At 42.8% G+C, this 22224-nt stretch overlaps 1 protein-coding gene across 50 annotated transcripts in view; it reads left to right on the top strand.

Annotated features, from left to right (window-relative positions):
* The window catches only part of ST3GAL3 (ST3 beta-galactoside alpha-2,3-sialyltransferase 3), a 233081-nt gene that overhangs the window by 17588 nt on the left and 193269 nt on the right, over positions 1 to 22224 (top strand). For 30 of the 50 annotated variants that reach the window (XR_012421289.1, XR_012421278.1, XR_012421280.1 and 27 more), the window contains exon 2: positions 14721 to 14868. Coding sequence is in view for 42 of the 50 variants with exons in the window: in XM_045372578.2 (XP_045228513.1) it covers positions 14751 to 14868 (118 nt within the window). In the remaining 8 variants the exon portion in view is untranslated. Of the gene's footprint in view, positions 1 to 10060; positions 10149 to 14720; positions 14914 to 22224 lie in introns of those variants that run through there. The other 20 variants (XR_012421248.1, XR_012421251.1, XM_074009509.1 and 17 more) reach the window with 3 other exon arrangements.

The following is a 22224-nucleotide window of genomic DNA, read 5'->3' as shown; positions in this document are numbered from 1 at the left end:
CTACAGAATTACGGTTTTAGCTGAGACTTAAAAGGTAAGTAAGGGTTGGCTAGATGAAGTGGTGGGATCAGGAGGGCTTCAGCCTGACATTGGGAGGTGAATAAAGCGGTGGGTCGGAAGGGCTTCAGCCTGACATTGGGAGGTGAATAAAGCGGTGGGTCGGAAAGGCTTCAGCCTGACATTGGGAGGTGAATAAAGCAGTGGGTCGGAAGGGCTTCAGCCTGACATTGGGAGGGCATGATAAGTTGAAAACACCGAGAGAAGCTCCATGTTGCAGGCTCATAAAGAGATGAGGTGGCAAGAGATGTGGAGGAGAGGTGGGAAGGGGCCAGATATCTAGGCTTTGTTTAAGGAGTCTGGGACTTTACCCTAAACATAATGGGAAATTTATGAAGTTTAAGCCTGGGAGTGAAATAATCCTGTCACATTGGCTGCTGTGTGGAGAACTAATTGGGCAGGGGCAAGTAGGAGGATTACTAGGCTATTGTAGTAGTCCATACAAAAGGTTATGGTGACTCGAATTAGGATGGTGGCAGTGAAGAGGGAGGGATGTGTAGCTTCAGCAAGTATTTAGGAGATAAAATTTGTAGGACTTGATTGATTATATGTGCAGGATGAGAGTGAGGAGGAGTCTAGTGTCAAGGCTAATTTCCAGGTTTCTTGTAGAAGCATCTGTGAAAGGGTTGACTTTGATTGAGACAGTAAATGCCAGAGGAAGAGGAAGTTCCTCAGGGTGAAACATCTAGATGATGAGGTATAGCAAGAAGTTAACATACTTGGACTTGGAACTCAGAAGGGTATCTGGACTGAATATGTAACTTTTGGGATAGTGACATAGTTTGGATATTTGTTCTCTCCAAATTTAATGTTGAAATTTGATCCCCAGTGTTGGAGGTAGAGCCTAGTAGGAGGTCTTTGGGTCATGGGGGCAGATCCCTCATGAACTGCTTGGTACAGTCCCTGCATAATGAGTGACTTCTCCCTCAGAGCTGGTTATTTAAAAGAGGGTGGCAACCCTTCCCTCTCTCTCTTCCCTCCTTTTCTTTGAGAGAGAGTCTCGTTCTATAGCCCAGGCTGGAGAGCAGTGGCGTGATCTGGGCTCACTGTAACCTCTGCCTCCCAGATTCAAGCGATTCTCCTGCCTCAGCCTCCTGAGTAGCTGGAATTATAGGCACGCACCACCACACCCGGCTAAGTTTTGTATTTTTAGTAGAGACGGGGTTTCACCATGTTGGCCGGTCTGGTCTCAAACTCCTGACCTCAGGTGATCCACCCGCCTCCGCCTCCCAAAGTGCTGGGATTACAGGCGTGAGCCACCGTGCCTGACCTCTCCTCTCCTGGCATATGATGTCTGCTCCCCTTCCCCTTCTGCCATGCATGAAAGCACCCTGAAGCTCTCATCAGAAGTAGATGCTGGTGCCTTGCTTCTTATACAGCCTATAAAGCTGTGAGCCAAATAAACTCTTTTCTTTAGAATAATTACCCAATCTCAGGTATTTCTTTTTTCTTTTTTTATATACCAGTCTCAAGTATTTCTTTTTCCTTTTTTTTTTTTTTTTTTTTTGAGACAGAGTCTCGCTCTGTAGCCCAGGCTGGAGTGCAGTGGCCGGATCTCAGCTCACTGCAAGCTCCGCCTCCCGGGTTCACGCCATTCTCCGGCCTCAGCCTCTTGAGTAGCTGGGACTACAGGCGCCCGCCACCTCGCCCGGCTAGTTTTTTGTATTTCTTAGTAGAGACGGGGTTTCACCGTGTTAGCCAGGATGGTCTCGATCTCCTGACCTCGTGATCCACCTGTCTCGGCCTCCCAAAGTGCTGGGATTACAGGCTTGAGCCACCGCGCCCGGCCTTTCCTTTTTTTTTTAGACAGAGTCTCACTCTGTTGCCCAGGCTGGAGTGCAGTGGCATGATCTCAGCTCACTGCAACTTCTGCCTCCTGGGTTCAAGTGATTCTCCTGCCTCAGCTTCCCGAGTATTTGGGTTTACAGGCACACATCACCATGCCTGGCTAATTTTTGTATTTTGAGTAGATGGGGTTTCGCCATGTTGGCCAGGCTGGTCTTGAACTCCTGACCTCAGGTGATCTGCCTGCCTCAGCCTCCCAAAGTGCTGGAATTACAGGCATGAGCCACTGTGCCCAGCCTCAGGTATTTCTTTATAGCAAAGCAAATGGACTAAGAGTCAGCATAATGCTGGTAAATGAAGTCACAGAAGAGAGTGGCATTGCTTTGGGGATATCTGCAGAATGAGAATGTAAGAAAGCCTAAGATAGCACCCTGAGCTGCTCTCTATATTTAAAATTGTTGTGTGTATGTATATATATGTATGCATATATATATATATGCATTCAAATTATACCTTTAGAATGTATTACTTTTTGGAATATGTACAAATTATATTGTGTCTAGAGTTGGGGAATATTATTGGAAATATATTTTATTTATTTACTTTTTGAGATAGGGTCTCACTCTGTTTCCCAGTCTGGATTGCAGTGGCGCAATTTCAGCTCACTGCAATGTCTGCCTCCCAGGCTCAAGTGATCCTTCTGCTTCAGCCCCATGAGTAGCTGAGACTACAGGCCCTCACCACTACACCTGGTTATTTTCTTTTTCTTTTTTTTTTTTTTTTTGTAGAGATGGGGTTTCGCCATGTTGCCCAGGCTGGTCTCAAACTCCTGAGTTCACGCCATCTGCCTTCCTCAGCCTCCCAAAGTGCTGGGATTACAGGCTATTTTATTTTTAAACAAACTCTTCCTGCGTGTTACTATATTTGAGGCACTATGCTGATAAATGCTAGTGATTTAACAGACCTAAGTTATAGGTTCTTGTTTCAGATTGTATACTCATTATCTGCAAAGACAGAAAAACAGGCAAGATGTTTTCTAAATGCTATGATAGAGGTGAGCATGGGATGTTATGGAGCACAGTCATAGTGTAGGGCTGTGATTAAGGAAAGCTTCCTGAAGGAGCTAACACTTGAACACAGTCCTGAAAGTTGAGTGGCAAAGAAGGCAGGGAAAGACTCTTACCACCTCTCACAGTTTCAGGGGCTGTATAAAGGTCAAATTGCTGGAGGACTGTAAAGTGTCCAGTGGATTTGGCACTTAAGAGGTCAGTGGTAAACTGACCCACAGTGACAGGTGGGATTAGAAGCCAGATTAGATCACAGAGTTGAAGAATGAATGAGAAGATAGAAGTCCTGTAAGGTGGGGCTTGCGTTTCTGTGTTTCAGTGTCCTCACTGCCTTGTGTAATCCCTAGCTCATGGTGTTTGTCCTGTTAGCTTTGGATGGAAGAGAGCCACTTCCCTCTCTGGGATAAGATGCGCGTATGTGGAGAGGATGAATCCAGATCGCTGTGCTCCATCTGCCTTCTAGAGGGAGCATCTGCAACTCTTTACCTGCATGCTTTTTTTTTTTTTTTTTGAGATGGAGTTTCACTCTTGTTGCTCAGGCTGCAGTGCAGTGGCGCAAACTTGGTTCACTACAACCTCCACCTGCCAGGTTCAAGCTATTCTCCTGCCTCAGCCTCCCAAGTAGCTGGGATTATAGGCATGCGCCACCATGCCCAGCTAATTTTGTATTTTTAGTGGAGACAGGGATTTACCATGTTGGTCAGACTGGTCTTGAACTCCTGACCTCAGGTGATCCACCCACCTCGGCCTCTCAAAGTGCTGGGATTACAGGCATGAGCCACTGAGCCTGGCCTGCATGCTTTTTTCTGACCATGCAGGGAGGCCAAATGCAGTCCCACAGCCAGAATTCTCTGTCTTAATCTACTTCTAGCATTTTTATTTTTTATTTATCTTTTTCTCTCATGGTTGAGTGCCTGATACTCTTTTTAATTTAATTAATTAATTAATTTTTTTGAGACAGGGTCTCACTCTGTCACCCAGGCTGGAGTGTAGTGGCATGGTCTTGGTTCACTGCAGCCTCCACTTCCCAATCTTAAGTGATCCTCCCACCTCAGCCTCCTGAGTTGCTGGGACTACAGGCACACACCACCATGCCTAGCTAATTTTTGTATTTTTTGTAGAGACAGGGTTTTGCCATGTTGCCCAGGCTAGTCTGGAACTCCTAGGGTCAAGTGATGTGCCTGCCTTGGCTTCCCAAAGTGCTGGGATTACAGGCGTGAGCCATCGCACCGGCTTCATATTTTATTTTTCTCATTCAGTACTATACCAAAAGCATTTCTCTATATCATTAATTTTTTTTTTTTTAGTTTATACAACCATTTTAAGTGGCTGCATAAACTCTCATTTAGATGTTTATTTGAACATTTAGTTTAAAATTATTTTCCCTTTTTAACTTTTCATTTTGAAATAATTTCTCCTTTACAAAAGAGTTGTAGAAATATTACAAAGAACTCCCATATATCCTCTTCAGCTAGCTTATTGTGATATCAGATTTCTCAATTGCAAAGTTACTCTGTTCCCCTCTCTTAATAGTAAATAGTGAGGAAATAGTTTAAAACTATTTTATATCTTATTTCTTATTTATTTATTTATGAGAGACAGCGTCTTGCTGTGTCACTCAGGCTGGAGTGCAGTGGCATGATTTTAGCTCATTGCAGCCTCTAACTCTTGGGCTCAAGCAATCCTCCCTCCTCAGCCTCCCAAATAGCTGGGACTACAGGCACATGCCACTACACCCAGCTAATCTTAACATTTTTTGTAGAGATGGAGTTGTCCTGTGTTGCCCAGGCTGGGCAACTCGTGGCCTCATGTGATCCTCCTACCTTGGCCTCTCAAAGTGCTAGTATTACAGGCATGGGCTACTGTGCCTGGCCTATATCCCATTTCTTTTTCTTTTCTTGAGACAGAGTCTTGTTCTTTTGTCTAGGCTGGAGTGCAGTGGCAAGATCTTGGCTCACTGCATCCTCCGCCTCCTGAGTTCAAGCAGTTCTCCTGCCTCAGACACCCAAGTAGCTGAGATTACAGGTACATGCCACCATGCCTGGCTAATTTTTGTATTTTTAGTAGAGACAGGGTTTCCCCATGTTGGTCAGGCTGGTCTCAAACTCCTGACCTCAAGTGATCCACCCACCTCAGCCTCCCAAAGTGCCGGGATTACAAGCCTGAGCCACTGTGTCCGGCCCTGTATCCCATTTCTTGTAAAACTTGTAGGCATTACTTTTAGCATCCATTTATGTTTTTTATGTGAATTATTACTATAATGGTTCCTAAATGGTGATTTTTTAATTACATTATTCCTTCTACTTTCATCAGCTGTCATTTCACTCTGAGAGCTTTCTCCCCTCTTCGTTTATTAGATTCTTATTTAATGGATTATAATCTGTTATTATTAGTCTTTATCTTGATGCTGAATTGCTCCAAATCTTACCAGTAGGAGCTCCTAGGCTGGTTCCTTTTTCCTTTTGACCTATTCTCACTCTGTTTTCCCACTTTCAGGCACAGGTGGCCCAGACTTACCTCACGCCTTCTCTGCCCCAGCCTCGGAGTCAGCCATTCTTCCAAGAAGACCTGCTTCCTTTTTTTTTTTTTTTTTTTTTTTAACAATTGTTTATTGAACTCCTGCTATATGCTATAAGATGATGAGCAAAACCAGATACAATTTCAGACCTGGAAGGAGAAAAGGGAGGTCGATATTAATCAAGTAATAACATTAATGGGGGCATTTCTCAAGTGAGAGAAGTGCACTAAGGAAAGAAATGTGATTCTATGATAGCGTAATAAAAGATCCTTGACTGGGGAGGGGCAGCATACCAGTAATTAACTGATCTGAAAAATCAGTAGAAATTAACTTGGCAAAAGTGGAAGTGGATGGCTGAGTGGGACCGGCATTCAGAAGGCAGGTGCCTGCAGAGAAAGTCATCAGTTTTAACAAGAAATGCTGTATCAGAGATGAAACTAAACTTACTCCTTATCTTTTCTTCTTGCTTTGGATATAACTTTGAAAAATCGTTTATGGGCCGGGCGCGGTGGCTCACAACTGTAATCCCAGCACTTTGGGAGGCCGAGGCGGGCGGATCACGAGGTCAGGAGATCGAGACCATCCTGGCTAACACGGTGAAACCCCGTCTCTACTAAAAATACAAAAAATTAGCCGGGCATGGTGGCGGGCGCCTGTAGTCCCAGCTACTCAGGAGGCTGAGGCAGGAGAATGGCGTGAACCCGGGAGGCGGAGCTTGCAGTGAGCCGAGATCGCGCCACTGCACTCCAGCCTGGGCGACAGAGCGAGACTCCGTCTCAAAAAAAAAAAAAAAAAGAAAAATCGTTTATGCTGTCTTTAGCCTCATCCCTTCCCCAAACTTCACATTGTTCTGGGTTTTAGGTGTCTCAAATGTTTTTTTTTTTTTTTCTCCCCAAAGACCTATGACTTCTCTTGAATATTAAGTGCATTTTTCTATCTGTGTCCTAAACCTTTTTTTAAAAAAATAATTTCAACTTTTATTTTCAATTCAGTGAGTACGTGTTCAGGTTTGTTACATGGGTATTGTGTGATGCTGAGGTTTGGAGTATGATTGATCCTGTCACTCATGTACTGAGCATAGTAATCAACAGTTCATTTTTCAACCCTTGCACCTTTACCCCTCATCCCCGTCTAGTAGTCTTCAGTATCTGTTATTGCCATCTGTGTGTCCGTAAGTACCCAGTGTTTAGCTGCCACTTACAAGTAAGAACATGTGGTATTTGGTTTTCTGTTCCTGTGTTAATTTGCTTAGGATGATGGCCTCCAGCAGCATCTATGTTGCTGCAAAGACCTGAATTCATTCTTTTTTATGGCTGCACCCTGCTTCTTGTTAGTGGAGAATAGTGTTTCAAAACCAAGATCTACGGAGGTTGTGGTGAGCTGAAATCACACCATTGCACTCCAGCCTGGGCAATAAGAGCAAAACTCCGTCTTGGCAAACAAAAACAAAAACAAAACACCACCAAAATCTAGGTACTAGATATGCTTCATGCTGTTGGGATATGACCACTGCCAGGCTCTTTCTGTGGGCAGAGCTAAAGAATATATGTAGGGGTGTTGGGCACAGTGGCTCACGCCTGTAATCCTAGCACTTTGGGAGGCCAAGGCAGGAGAATCATTTGAGTCTAGGAGTTTGAGACCAGCCTGGGCCACATAGCAAGACCCTGTCTCTACAAAAAGTTAAAAAAATTTTAGTAGCTGGGTGTGGTGACATGTGCCTATGGTCCTACCTACTTGGGAAGCTGAGATGGGAGGGTCACTTGAGCCCAGGAGGTCGAGGCTGCAGTGAGGTATGATCACGCCACTGCACTCTGGTCTGAACGACAGAAACTCTGTTTCAAAAAAAAATTATATGTGTGTATACACACAAATGTACACACACTATCCACACTATATTTTTATATCTTTGTATATATAAACACACATATATATACACATATGTATACACACATATGTACATGTATATATACATACACACATATATATATATTTCTGTATTATTATTATTTTTGAGACAGAGTCTCTCTTTATTGCCCAGGCTGGAGTGCAGTTGCGTGATCTCAGCTCACTGCAGCCTTCACTTCCTAGGCTCAAGCGCTCTTTCCACCTCAGACTCCTGAGTAACTAGGACTACAGGCACGTGCCATCATGCCCAGCTAATTTTTAAATTTTTTGTAGAGACAATTTTTTTTCTTTTTTTTTTTTTTGAGGTAGAGTCGCACTCTGTCATCCAGGCTGGAGTGCAGTGCCATGATCTTGGCTCACTGCAACCTCTACCTCCCCAGTTCAAGCGATTCTCCTGCCTCAGCCTCCCAAGTAGCTGGGATTACAAGTGTCCACCACCACCATGCCCAGCTGTAGACAATTTTTTTGTAGAGAATATATTGCCCAGGCTGGTCTCAAACTCTCGGGCTCAAGTGATCCTTATGCCTTGGCCTCCCAAAGTACTGGGATTACAGATGGGAGCCACGATGCCTGGTTATATATTAAAAACCATTTTTTCCACTGAATACCTCCAATTTCAATACAAGTCAAAAGATTAATTCCAGTTTTCCCTTTCCATATTTGTAACTTTCTTCTCCATCATTGGGAAATCTTGTTCCCATTAGCTTCAATACATTTACTTATCTGGTCAATCCCAAATCACCTGTGGCCACACCCTAGACCCCTTGCATGGACTAATGCCCCTCTCTCCCCTTTCACCCCAGGCATGTGTGACTCCCTAAATCTAAGGTTTTTAGATTAAATTATTTAGAAAGGAAGGGATAGAGGGACCTCATTTCTTTTATGGATGCATGGTACCTATTTTATGTATGTACTGTAGTTGATTCAACCCCTGTTGAAGGACATTTGGAGTACATTGAGTCTTATTCTGTTATGTTACAAATAGTGCTACAGTAAGTGGCCATTCACATAAGACTTTTTGTATTTTTGTCAGTGTTATCTTTGGGATAGTTTCTTAGAAGTGAGACTATTGGGTTAAAGGGTTAAAAAGCATGTGTAATTTTGTTAGATATTTTCAAATCCCTTCCATGACCAGTAATGTATGAAAGAGCCTGTTTTTACCCCACAGCCTCACTTCTAGAATGTGTCAGACTTTTGTCCTAGCAGTGAGTTTGAAATTACATCTCTTACGGGATCTTGGGATATTGTTCTCCTTGTCTTGGAGGCTTTGGCTTCTTTTAAGCTCTTTTTTGCTCTTGTGTATGTTGTCTACTTTTGGAAATCAGTTTCTTCCTTGGGATTTGTTCTACTCTTGTCATTTGAAGATTGTTTTCCCTAATGGAAAAGACTGAAATAAAACAGATGATTCCTTCAGCCTTCTCACGGTCATATTTGTTGAAAGAATGGGTACATCTGTTGACTCACTGACTATTGTGTGTCTGCCAGAGCCTTGGGCTGTGGTCAGTGTGTGGCTGTGGCAATTCAGCATCACATCTCTTGCATTCAGCACAGAAAGAAGAAGAGGAGTGGTGCCAGCCACTTCTGCCCCTTTCTAAAAGAAAATAAAATTCTTTTTAAGAACCACTTGCCTTTTGTGCGTAGACTACTTACAACTTAAATTTTTAGTTGTTTTCAGTGGGAAGTTTGGACAAGATATATAGTTCTTTGTGTAGTTAGAAATACAAGTTTCTGATTTCTTTTTCTTTTCTTTTTTTTTCAGACAGAGTCTTGCTCTGTTGCCCAGGCTGGGGTGTAGTGGTGTGATAATGGCTCACTGTAACCTCAAACTTTATGGGCTCAAGCGATCCTCCTACCTCAGCCTCCCAAAGAGCTAGGACTACAGGCCCATGCCACCATGCCTGGCTGATTTTTTAAAATTTTTTCTGGAGACAGGATCTTACTATGTTACACAGGCTGGTCTCAAATTCCTGGCCTCTCAAAGTGCTAGGATTACAGGCATGAACCACCATGCCTAGCTATCAAGTCTCTGATTTCTATTTCACTTAAAACTTTTTGTATTTACTTTTACAAGTACAAACATTAAAAATAAATATATGGATAAATAAATACCTTGTCAAAGTATTCCATCTGAACCCACTTTTCAGAGATAATTATTGTGAGTAGTTTGGTGCATATTCTTTTATGTATGTACTTGATACTTAGTCTTAATTTTTTTTTCTTTGAGGTAGTATCTCACTCCGTCACCCAGGCTGGAGTACAGTGGTGCAACCTTGGCTTACTTCAGCCTCAACCTCCTGGGCTCAAGAAATCCTCCTACCTTAGCCTCCCAATTAGTTGGGGCTACAGGCACATACTACCATACCTGACTAATTTATTTGTTTATTTATTTATTTTTATTATTGAGACGGAGTCTCACTCTGTCGCCCAGGCTTGGAGTGCAATGGCACAATTTCGGCTCACTGCAACCTCCACCTCCTGGGTTCAAGCGATTTTCCTGCCTCAGCATTCCAAGTAGCTGGGACTACAGGTGCGTGCCACCATGCCCAGCTACTTTTTTGTATTTTTAGTAGAGACAGGGTTTCACCGTGTTAGCCAGGATGGTCTTGATCTCCTGACCTCGTGATCCATCTGCCTCGAACTCCCAAAGTGCTGGGATTACAGGCATGAGCCACCACGCCCGGCCCTGACTAATTAAAAAAAAATTTTTTTTTTTTTTTTTGTAGAGACAGGGTCCTACTGTGTTGCCCAGGTTGGTTTCGAATTCCTAGGCTCAAGTGATCCACCAGCCTCAGCCTCCCAAATTGCTGGGATTACAGGTATGAGTTATGGTGCCCGGCCCTTAATCTTAATTTTTAAATATTATTGTCATCTTCGTTTGTTGTTGCCAGTATGGGGCCATATGTATACATACTATTCGACAGCTAGATTTTTTTCACTTAGCAGTATGTTTAGACACACTTCCCTGTTAGTACGTGCAGATATGGCTCATTCTTTCCAGCTGGTACATTATATTCTACACTGTTATTCTCCTGCCCTCGCAGATCCTTTATTCACCTTCGTTTCTTCTGTGTACTGGCAGCTGGTCTCTGTTAACCTGCATCATCTGGGCTTCCTCGCCTCTGGCTTCCAGCTGGGATCAGCTGATAAAAGGCACTGCCAGGAGACCTGAGGGCCAATGTTGGGAGGAGTCAGACTATGTTTTATCCCCATTGTCCCTTGCCATGGTTCTAGTAGCAGCTGTGCTCGTTGTCTGTGATCACTGCTCTTTAGGGTGGCTTCTGTTCTCCAGCCAGCTCTTGCTGGGCTCCAGTGACACCCTTCTCTTCTTTTGCCCTTTTGGGTTGAAGGGTAGAAATAGCTTCCTGCTGTTGCTAGTCCCTGGATGCTTCACCATCCCTTGTTGATTCCTTTAAATGCTGCTCACACAGCTATAAAAAATCCTGCCATTAAATTTCCTTCAGTTTATTCCTTTGCATATGCCATCTCTTTCCTGCTAATACCTCAATTGATGTGACCAGGGAGACTTACCATAATTTAATTATTGGGTCCCTATTACTGGGCATTTAAACTGTTTCTAGTATCTTGCTGTTATACTCAGAGTTGCTAATGAACATTCATGTATATGTCCTTTTTAGTATTTGTTGGAGTATTGTTTGAGAAAAAAGTCATAGGAATAGAAAGACTAGGTTAAGGTACATGAATATTATAAATTTCAATAGATACTTCTAAATTGTTCCCAAAGGAGTCTACCAATTTACATTTCTACAATGTGTTTTTTTAATAGTAAAAAATTAATGGAGGCAGTACTTGTGACTTTATAAAAAATCCTTTTTTTTTTTTTTTTTAAGAGACAGTATCTCTCTTTGTTGCCCAGGCTGACGTGCAGTAGCATGATCGTAGCTCAGTGCAGCCTCGAACTCCTGGGCTCAAGCAATCTTCCCGCCTCAGCCTCCCAAGTAGCTGGGACTACAGGTCCATGCCACCATGTCCAGCTAATCTTAAAATTTTTTGTAGAGATCAGGGCCGGGGGGGAGGTCTCATCTCATCATCTTGCCTAGGCTGGTTTCGAACTCCTAGGCTCACGCAGTCCTCCTGCTTCGGCCTCTTAGAGTGTTGGGATTATAGGTTTCAGCTGCCATGCTAGGCCTTATGACAAATAAATTTAATTCAGAAGTGTACAAAGGGAAAAGTAAAAGTCCTCCAAGTCTCACCTGCTTCTCATCATCCCATCCTATTCCCTACAGGTAAGCATGCTAACACCTGTATAGCCTGTCAGGCCTGTCTTCCATTTTTTTTTTTTTTTTTTTGGAGACAGAGTCTCGCTCTGTTACCCAGGCTGGAGTGCAGTGGTGTGATCTCTGCTCACTGCAAGCTCTTACTCCTGGGTTCAAGCCATTCTCCTGCCTCAGCCTTCCGAGTACCTGGGATTACAGGCGCCCGCCACCACGCCCAGCTAATTTTTTGTATTTTTGGTAGAGATGGGGTTTCACCATGTTAGCCAGGATGGTCAGGATGGTCTCGATCGCCTGACCTCGTGATCTGCCCGCCTCGGCCTCCCAAAGTGCTGGGATTACAGGCGTGAGCCACCACGCCCAGCCCCTTTCTTCCATTTTTATATGTACATGCTTAGCATAAATTGAGTACATTTATATGTATAAAATAAACTCATTCGTATATGTGTGTTTATGTATCTCTTTCTGTTTGAGATAATGTATTTCTAGACTCTGTTCTTTTCCATTGACCTAACTTGTTTTTTCCTCTGCCAGTACCTATCTACCTTAGTAATTATAGCCTTGAGTTGGTTCGATATCTGGCGAGGCAGATTCTCATCCCATTATTTTTCATTTTAAGAAATTTCTTGGCCCTTCTTGGGCATGAACTCTTCAGATTATCTTTAGATCCAAGTTCAGAAAATTCATGGATTTTGACTGGAATGAAACTGAATTTATAGAAAATTCACATTTCAGGAAAACTGATATATTTCCAATGGAATCTTCTCACTTAAGAAACTCTCCGGGCGTGGTGGCTCATGCCTGTAATCCCAGCACTTTGGGAGGCCGAGGTGGGTGGATCACGAGGTCAGGAGTTTGACACCATCCTGGCCAACATGGTGAAACCCCATCTCTACTAAAAATACAAAAAATACAGCTGGGTGTGGTGGCACGTGTCTGTAATCTCAGCTACTCAAGAGGCTGAGGCGGAGAATCGCTTGAACCTGGGGAAGCGGAGTTTGCAGTGAGCCGAGATGGCGCCATTGCACTCCAGCCTGGGCAACAGAGGGAAACTCTGTTGCAGGGCGGGGAAAAAAGAACCTCTTTTGTCTCTTTATTTACTCAGATATTTTATGTTCTTTGGTGAAAGTCTTGCCTATTTCTTACTAAGTTTATTTTTAGTTATTTTATAGATTTTGTTGCCATCATGAATGGAATTTTTTCACTTTACGTTTTCTTTTCTTCTCTTTTTTTTTTTTTTTTGAGACAGGGTCTTGCTCTGTCACCCAGGCTGGGGTGCAGTGGCACGCTCACAACTCACTGCAGCCTCAGCCTCCTGAACTTAAGGAATCCTTCTGCCTCAGCCTCCTGAGTAGCTAGGACCACAGGTGCACACTACTAGGCCTGGCTAATTTTTTAATTTTTCTTTTTGTAGAGATAGGGTCTCATCATGTTGCCTAGGCTGGCCTCAAACTCCAGGGCTCAAGCAGTTCTCCTGCCTCAGCCTACCAAAGTTCTGGGATTATAGGCGTGAGCCACTGCACCCAGCCCACCTTACATTTTCTAATTAGTTATTGCTGGTATGGTTTTTAAGAATGTGTTGATTTTTGTAAATTAATCTTATCATAATCACCTACTTTATTGAACTTCCCATTCTAATAATTTTTTAGTATATTCTCTTGGCTTTCCTAGGTGGACAATTATCTGTAAATTATAATGTTTTGTGACACCATTATTAATATTTATACGTCATTTTTATCTCTTATGTCATTTCGTCGCTGGGATATCTGATTGGGCTTGGTTGGGGGCCTGACCCAGGGCAGTCTCCTTGGCCAGTGTTACATTTTACATTTAAGGTGTACCTGCTATACATCCTTTTACATCAAAGGGTGTATAGCGGGGTACAGTAGCAGGGTGGGTGAATTCCAGACAGACCTTGAGGATAGAAACAACAAGGCAATGTTCAATGAATAGAAAGTACAATGACTAGAGCATAGGGCACAAATGAGGTTGAGAGAAGCAAGAGATGGATTGGAGAGTAGGTTGAGGCTCCGTCAGAAGCCGCTAGGCTTTAAGGAGCAATTACTTTATTCAGAGGAGTTGAGAATTGAATGAAAGCTGTAAGCTGTATTAGGCAGAATGACCCTTTAAAGATATCCACACCCTAATCCCTGGAACCTATGAATTTGTTACTTGACGTGGCACAAGAGAATTCACAGATATAATTAAGGTTATGAGCCTTCAAATAGTGAGATTATCCTGGATTATTAAGGTGGGCCCACTATAATCACATGGGCCCCAAAAAGCAAAGAAGTTTCTCCAGCTGGAAGAGAAGCAAGATATGGTGGAGGGGGAATTTGGAGAGATTCAAAGAGTGAGAGAGCCTGAAGGGGACCACATGGAAAGCATGAAAAGGACTGTAGGCATGAAGGCTGACCCCGGCGGATAACCAGCCAGGAAACGGGGGCTTGGCCCTACAGCTGCACGAACTGAATTCAGCCAACAGCCTGAGTGAACATAGAAGTGGATTCTTCTCCAGGGCCTCCAGAAAGGAACACAGCCCTACCAACACCTTGGTTTTGGCCTTGTGAGACTCTAAGCAAGGACCCAGCTGGGCCTCACCATACCCAGATTTTGGCCTTCAGAACTCTGAGATGATTTTGTGTTGTTCTAAACTGCTAAGTTTATGACACTTTGCCACAGCAGCAGTAGAGAACGAATGCAAAGGGGTTTAAGCAGGGATATTGTCAGATTTTGTGTTATTCAAAGACTTCTTGTGCCATGTGGAAATGGATTTGGAGAATGCAAATTTGGAGGCAGGGAAACGTGTCTGTGGGAATGCTGTGATAGCACAGTCTAGGGTAGTGATTATGGGAAGGGGATATGATTTGAAATATATCTGGGAGGCAAGAGTTGCCAGAACTAGTCAGGGACCGGATGTCAGTGGTTGGGGTGGGGAAGCAAGGATGACTGCTGCTTTCTAGCTTAGGCGCTGGCTGATGATGAAGCTGTTTCTTGAGATAGGGATGAGCAGGTTGGAAGATGCCATGATATGAAAGTGATAACTCTTAAGTTGTTCTTCATTTGGAAATTCTCTCTATAGATACTTTATTTTAAGAGAGTATGTCAATAAGATGAGTGCTTTGTCTTTTAAGAATGAAACTTTTTCTTTTCTAGGTCATTTAAGAAATCGTAAATCATGTGAAGATGGGACTCTTGGTATTTGTGCGCAATCTGCTGCTAGCCCTCTGCCTCTTTCTGGTACTGGGATTTTTGTATTATTCTGCGTGGAAGCTACACTTACTCCAGTGGGAGGAGGACTCCAGTAAGTATAGTCACTCTAGCTCATCCCAGGAGAAGCCTGTTTCAGGTCAGTTACTGGTTTTTCGTGTGGCTGCAGTGCTCTCTTATTCTTCAGAGGTGGGCAATGAGAGTAAACTGAACATTTCTGGGACTTTGACTTAGACATTGCTGCCATTTTAGCTGGTATAGGCTGAGAACTTTGATGTTTTTTAAAAACTGCATGCCATGACACATCTCGTTCCTTTTACAAACTTGGTGAGAATGTGCTATTCTTCAGTAAAAACCCAAACTATACTCATACTTCTAGTTCTTGAATGCTTTTGTTCTTTCTAATTGCTGTAGCATATTGCCACTCTTATTTTTCCATTTATTGCCTTAGGGATTAGTATTGGAGTTGGTTTCCATATGCCCTTAAAACATTCATCTTTATGTTGAATTTTCAACATAATGTTGTCTCTGTTTTGTTTTCCCTAAAGAAACTTTGTCTACTAAATCTTTGTAGCCCTTGCTGCTATTGAACTTGCACCTGGCTACAATAATGGCTTATTTTCCCTACCCAGTAACTCTTAATTTTTTTCTTCTCTTTGTGCACTTTGTCTCATGTGTTACATAGTGCTTTCCACATAGCCTGAATCCCACTGATTTGGTTTCTGTTTACCTGACGTGGCCTGTGTTTTGGTTCTAGGCTTGCAGTTGAAGGGCTTACGTTGATCGGCACCCAGCCTTTGAACATTGTTTTCTTGGCTGTAGCTTGAAATATCACACAGTGACCATAGTGGTTTTCTTTTTGGTTATTTTGTCTGACTGTTACCTGAGCCTCGTGTGGGAGATAATATAAAATCAGAACAGAGTGGCCTGTTTTGATCTACAGTGATATGTCTTCTCTTAAAATTAGTTTTATTTTTACTGACATCTACCAGATACCAGTATAGAACTCACTTGAGAAGAGAGTCAGTCTCTAGGTATGAGGTGAAAGTGAGCTGCAGTGAGTTGGAAGAAGCAACAGGCAATTGGCCTGCTGTTGTTCTAAGACCCTAACATGGGAACTGTTACAGTGAAGTAGCTCATTTATTTCTCCCATGGCTCAAACTACTGAGGCAGTTTCAAGCCAGTTTTTAAAATATAGTGTTATATCCTTCATTTATTGTTTTATATAGGATGTTTAAGTACATTTTAAATGCTTAGCTTATAATTATCACTAATTACTTGTGTTTCAAAAGTTTACTTAAATTTCTCTGCACTGACTTATTTTTAAAACCAAGGAGACTACCCAGGATAAGGAGTGTTTATATCAGTGAAATGCAGAATTCTGTATTTAGAGGCATTCATTGTCTGTATTAGTAGTGGTGGATCCATCTGTATCAATATTGTAGATGGAAATGTGTGTGAAGAACAACGGTCTCCTTTTCTGCTAAGAGCTACTGACCTGTAGAAGACATAACCAAGGATCAGATAAGATTTTCTTAGAGTAGTAGGGAACGGAATTTACTTTATGGAAGACTCATTGTGTGTCAGGCATTAGGCTAGACAATTTACAAATATAATTTCATGTAATATAATTCTTACTACAGTTTTGTGAAGATGCCATTATTACCCCATTTTCCAGTTGAGCATACTGAAACACTTTAATTTACCAAGGTTATATTGTTGGAACTGGAATTCAATTCTGATTTCCTGTCTTTAAAACCTATGTTTATTATTTTATTGAAAAATATAATAAATACTGAAGGCAAGACTTAATATTCTACTTGGTAAAAAGAGAGAGGGAAAGGGGCTCAGAGAAGTAATAGTAGAGAGTATCAGGAAGGGAGTGTGCAAAGAAAAGGAGGGAAAGATAGAAAGTTATCAAAAGAAGACAGAGAGGCTTATTAGGTTTGAAGGTGACAAGGTGCTACTCACTTGGGCTGTAGGATTCAGAAGTTTATTGCTAGTTATCTGCTGTCCTTTCCATTAGTTGTTAGCTGACTAACCAGTAGTTATAGCTTTTCTATTCTGACTCCTAAGCCTTTTAGATGTTTGACTTTGAATAGGTTGTTTAGACCATAGCATACTGTTTTCTGTGCTGTAATATCAGAGAACAGAGTAATAGGACCCACCTTGCATGGCTTACTAAGTCAGACAGGTCCTCCATTTTTTTTTTTTTTTTTGGAGCTGAGGTCTCACTCTGTTGCCCAGGCCAGAGTGCAGTGATGCAGTCATAGTTCACTGTAATCTCGACCTGCCAGGCTTAAGTGATCCTCCTACCTCAACCGCCCTAAGTAGCTGGGACCACAGACTCACACCACCATTCCTGGCTAATTTTTGTATCTTTTGTAGAGATGGTGTTTAGTCATGTTGCCCAGGTTGGTCTCAAACTCCTGGGCTCAAGTGGTCTGCCCGCCTTGGCTTCCCAAAGTGGTTGGATTCCAGGCATGAGCCACTGTGCCCGGCCAGAGAGGAGTCCTTTACTTAGAGTCAAGCTGGAGGAGCGTCACAATCCCGAAGACTGTTATGTTGTGAAATTTAGGCTGTGTTTTAATAATATGATGATAAGATGAAATAGTAATTTATTGAGTATCTACTGTATATCCATAACGTAGCAGGGTCTTTATATTCAAAATCTCATTTGATCCTTGTAGTTTTTATTGGTTATTATTTTCCTCATTTTACAGGTATAAGAACTGCGGCTTCAGAGAGGCTGTGTAATCAAGAGTTTGTATGCCTTTCATCTGAAGAGGTTGAGGACAATCCCAAGTTAGAAAAATAAATGTCTTTAGCATTACTTTTCCTTAATTTTTAGAATAGTAATGAGTTACTCAGATAACCTATTGGAATTTCTTCATGGTGGGGGGAAGAGGCTAGAGTTGGTTTTTGGTTTTTGTTTTTGATACACGGTCTCACTCTGTCACCTAGGCTAGAGTTTTGTGGTGTGATCTCGGCTCACTGCAGCTTCAACCTCTTGGGCTTATGCCACCCTTCCACCTTAGCCTCCCAAGTAGCTGGGACTACAGGTGTGCACCACCACGCCCAACTAATTTTTCAAAATTTTTTTGTAGAAATGGGGTTTCTCCATGTTGCCCAGGCTGGTCTCAAACTCCTGAGCTCAAGTGGTCTTACCTCAGCCTCCCAAAGTGCTGGGATTACAGGCAGGAGCCACTGCGCTTGGCCTGAGGCTAGAGTTTTTTATTATTAAATTATTCATTCAATAAGCAGTATGTTCTTATTATGGTCCATGTACTGTTCTGGGTAAACTGGATATAAGATGAACATAGGCCTTCATACTCTTAGCCTATAATATGAGAACAAAACAAAACAATTATTATTATATATTGAGCTCTAAAAGAGCGATCTGTGTGAAATGCTGTGTTGGAGCATAGAATTCCTTCCAGATAGAAAATTTATGTTTTCATTAATTCCAAGGTGTGTTGTAGAGGACTACAAACTGCTTTGCCTTGGGTAGTTTAGAGACACATGTGACCTAGGGCTTGGTCAGGTTGCCAAGACTTGGGTCAAATGCTTAATTTGAAAAGCTTCAAGTATGAGAATAGTTATCAACCTGTTTTAAAAATTACTGTAGAATTATTATACATGTAGTATGATAAAATATGTATGTATACATATATTTTTAATATATATTTTAATTAATGAACAAATCACCAGTATCTGGAGTTAGAAAGAGTTGGGTGTGCTTGTTTCTTCGTCTCCAAAATGAAGATAAAAGACTTATTTCTCAGCCGGACACAGTGGCACACACCTGTAATCCCAGCACTTTGGGAGGCCGAGGTGGGCAGATCACGAGGTTGGGAGATCGAGACCATCTTGGCTAACACAGTGAAACCCCATCTCTACTAAAAATACAAAAAATTAGCCAGGCGTGGTGGCGCGCACCTGTAGTCCCAGCTACTTGGGAGCCTGAGGCAGGGGAACCGCTTGAACTCGGGAGGCAGAGGTTGCAATGAGCTGAGATCGCACCACTGCACTCCAGCCTGGGCCACAGAGCAAGACTCAGTCTCAAAACAAACAAAAAAAAGACTTATTTTTCTTTGCTCTGATGCCTTGTGTAGGAGTCGGGTAGTTGCCTCTTTACAACAGCCCTCATTTCACAATGGTCCATTTCATGGAAGCCTTGCATATTTTTATTAATTTAAAATTTTACGTATTTCTGCTGGGTGTGGTGGTTCACATCTGGAATTCCAGCACTTTGAGAGACTGAGGAGGGAGGATTGCTTGAGGCCGGGGGATTGCTTGAGGCCAGGAGTTTGAGAACAGCCTGGGTAACATCGCGAGGCCTTGTCTCTATAAAAAAAATTAAAAGATATTATCCAAGCATGGTGGTGCACACATACACAGTGTGTGGGATAGCTACTTGGGAGGCTGAGGTAGGAGGATCACTTAGGCCCAGGATTTTGAGGTTGCAGTGAGCTATGATTGTGCCACTGTACTCCAGCCTGGGCAACAGCATGAGACCCTGTCTCAAGAAAGAAAGAGAGAGAGAGAGAGAGAGAGAGGAAGGAAGAGGGAGGGAGGGAGAGAGAGAGAGAAAGACAAAGGGAGGGAGGGAGGAAAGAAGGAAGGAAGGAAAGAAAGAGGAAGGAAATTAATTTCTGATTAATAAAGTAGATCTTTCATAGGATTAGTTTCCTGGGCTGAGTGAGGTGGCTCATGCCTATAATCTCAGCACTTTTGGAGGCTGAAGTGGAAGGATTGATTGAGCCCAGGAGTTCAAGACCAGCCTAGGCAACATAGGGAGACCCTGTCTCCACAGAAAAATAAAAAAATTAGCTTAGTGTGGTGGTACATGTCTGTAGTCCCAGCGACTCGAGAGGCTGAGGTGGGAGGATTGTTTGAGCCCAGGAGGTCAAGGCTGCAGTGAGCTGTGGTCATGCCACTGTACTCCAGCCTGTGTGACAGAGTGAGACCCTGTCTCAAAAATTTTTTTAAAATTACATTTATGCTACTGTGTTTATCAATTATTTCAACTCTCTTTGTGTTCTTCCCCATATTTATAAAAGATTATAACCAGACAAATTATAATATATGCATTCAAATTATAAAGTACACATTGTTGATCTGATTGCTGTGGAGAACACTCTCTGGCACAAAAGCGGAAGTCAGATCTGATACTAGGAGGACAGGTTGAAATGAGTTTAGTAGACATAGAACATTGTATTAACTCTTAGTTTTCTGTCTTAAAAATGTAGAGGAGGCTGGCATTTCTGGTCACGTTTCTGGGAGGTACTCTGCTTCCGATGGTAAGGAAGTAAGTAGTATCACAGCTAGCCTTCTCTCTATAGGAAGCTATAAAACTGGACAGAAGAAATGAAGCAATTGTGTCAGCCTGTAGACAATAGGCAGCATAAAATTTCAGTTCCTAAGAGAAGGAAAACTCGAGGTGAACACCATATTTGCTCAGTTTTCTGTCTGAGGACAATTTCCCAACCCTGTTCTGTGAGTGGAGTCTAAACAGGCTGTGATGATTTCCCCTGAGCTGAAGAGGCGGAGGTCAGAGTTTGGGCAGCTGAAGCAGTTGGAATCTGTGGGGTGGACCATCATAGAGTAGGGAATTGTTCAGCAAGAGGGTTTCAGAAGTCCGTGGGGGCATTCCTGTGAGGCTGAAGCTAAGGACTGGCCTATTGTTTAGACATGGGGTGAAACCACCTGAAGCTTACCATATAGAGAGCAGCTGGTACAAAATGAATACAAAAGAGATACTAGAGGTCAAGTCCTGTTGGGGGGAAAGCAATGCCAGGAACATTGATGGTCCAGCCCTACCAGTAGAAAGATCTCATTGACACTTTGTTAACACCCCTGGCATCCAGCTGAGACCCCAGAAAGGCCATGTCTTCTGAATAAAGATCTTACCCAAGAGTAAGATCTACTGTGAACCCGCCCTAACAAGGCCTAAAGCCAACCCCCAGCAAGACAGATTTCGAAGTTTGGGTCCTGTCAAGTTAAGAGAGGTCAAAACTGCCATGGGCTTTCCTCAGATCCACACTCACGATGCCTAAAATCAAAACCACACAAGTACAGGGCGATCAGGTAGTCATTGAACTATCTGCTAAAATACAAATTGACACTCTTTGTGGGAAGATAACGGTATTCGTAGTTTTTATGTGTAATATCCACAGTGGCTAATGTTCAAAAAAAGAAACAGGAGAATATCCATATTCAAGAAGAAAAATCTATGGATAAGATGGCCTCAGTGTTGCACTTAGCAGACAAAGTAACTATTATGAATATATTTAAAGAATTAAAGGAAAATACAGTAGTGAACAATGAGTGGTCTCAGCAGAGAAATGGAATCTATAAAAAAGAACCAAATGCAAATTCTAGACCTGAAAAGTATAGTAACTGAAATGGAAGTTTCACTTAACAGCAGATAGTATATAATGGAAGAAGCCAGTGAGCTTGAAGAGAACACAGTGGAAATTATCCAGTCTGAACCACAGAAAGAAAAATATTGAAGAAAAATGAACAGAGCCTCAGGGACCTGTGGGACAATATCAGATAGTCTAATTGGGCCGGGCGTGGTGGCTCACGCCTGTAATCCCAACACTTTTGAGAGGCTGAGGCAGGTGAATCACGAGGTCAGGAGATCAAGACCATCCTGACCAACATGGTGAAACCCGTCTCTACTAAAAATACAAAACTTAGCTGGGCCTGGTAGCACGCACCTATAGTCCCAGCTGCTTGTAAGGCTGAGGCAGGAGAATCGCTTGAACCCGGGAGGTGGAGCTAGCAGTGAGCCGAGATCACGCCACTGCACTCCAGCCTGGTGACAGAGCAAGACTCCGTCTCAAGAAAAAAAAAGACAATTGGGTGGGAAAAAAATTACCGTTTTATTTTTTGAAAATTAATTTCCCGGCCGGGCGCGGTGGCTCACGCCTGTAATCCCAGCACTTTGGGAGGCCGAGGCGGGCGGATCACAAGGTCAGGAGATCGAGACCACGGTGAAACCCCGTCTCTACTAAAAATACAAAAAATTAGCCGGGCGCGGTGGCGGGCGCCTGTAGTCCCAGCTACTCAGGAGGCTGAGGCAGGAGAATGGCGTAAACCCAGGAGGCGGAGCTTGCAGTGAGCCGAGATCGCGCCACTGCACTCCAGCCTGGGCGACAGAGCGAGACTCCGTCTCAAAAAAAAAAAAAAAAAAAAAAAAGAAAATTAATTTCCCATACCTACTTATCTGAAGGAAAAAACATTAAATAATGGCTGAAAACTTCCTAAGTTTGATGAAAAACATTGACTTACAGATCCAAAACTGTAGTTAACCCCAAGAAAGATAACTATTGGGGGGAAAAACCTAGGTACATCATAGTTAGACTTCTGAAATCTAAAAATAAGGAGAGGCTGCTGCTGATGCTGCTCTTGAGCTCATTTGGTGTGGGCCTGGTGCCTCTTT

Source organism: Macaca fascicularis, chromosome 1 (genome assembly GCF_037993035.2).
Source record: "Macaca fascicularis isolate 582-1 chromosome 1, T2T-MFA8v1.1".
Lineage (NCBI taxonomy): Eukaryota > Metazoa > Chordata > Mammalia > Primates > Cercopithecidae > Macaca > Macaca fascicularis.
This window is presented reverse-complemented; position numbering and strand designations above follow the sequence as displayed.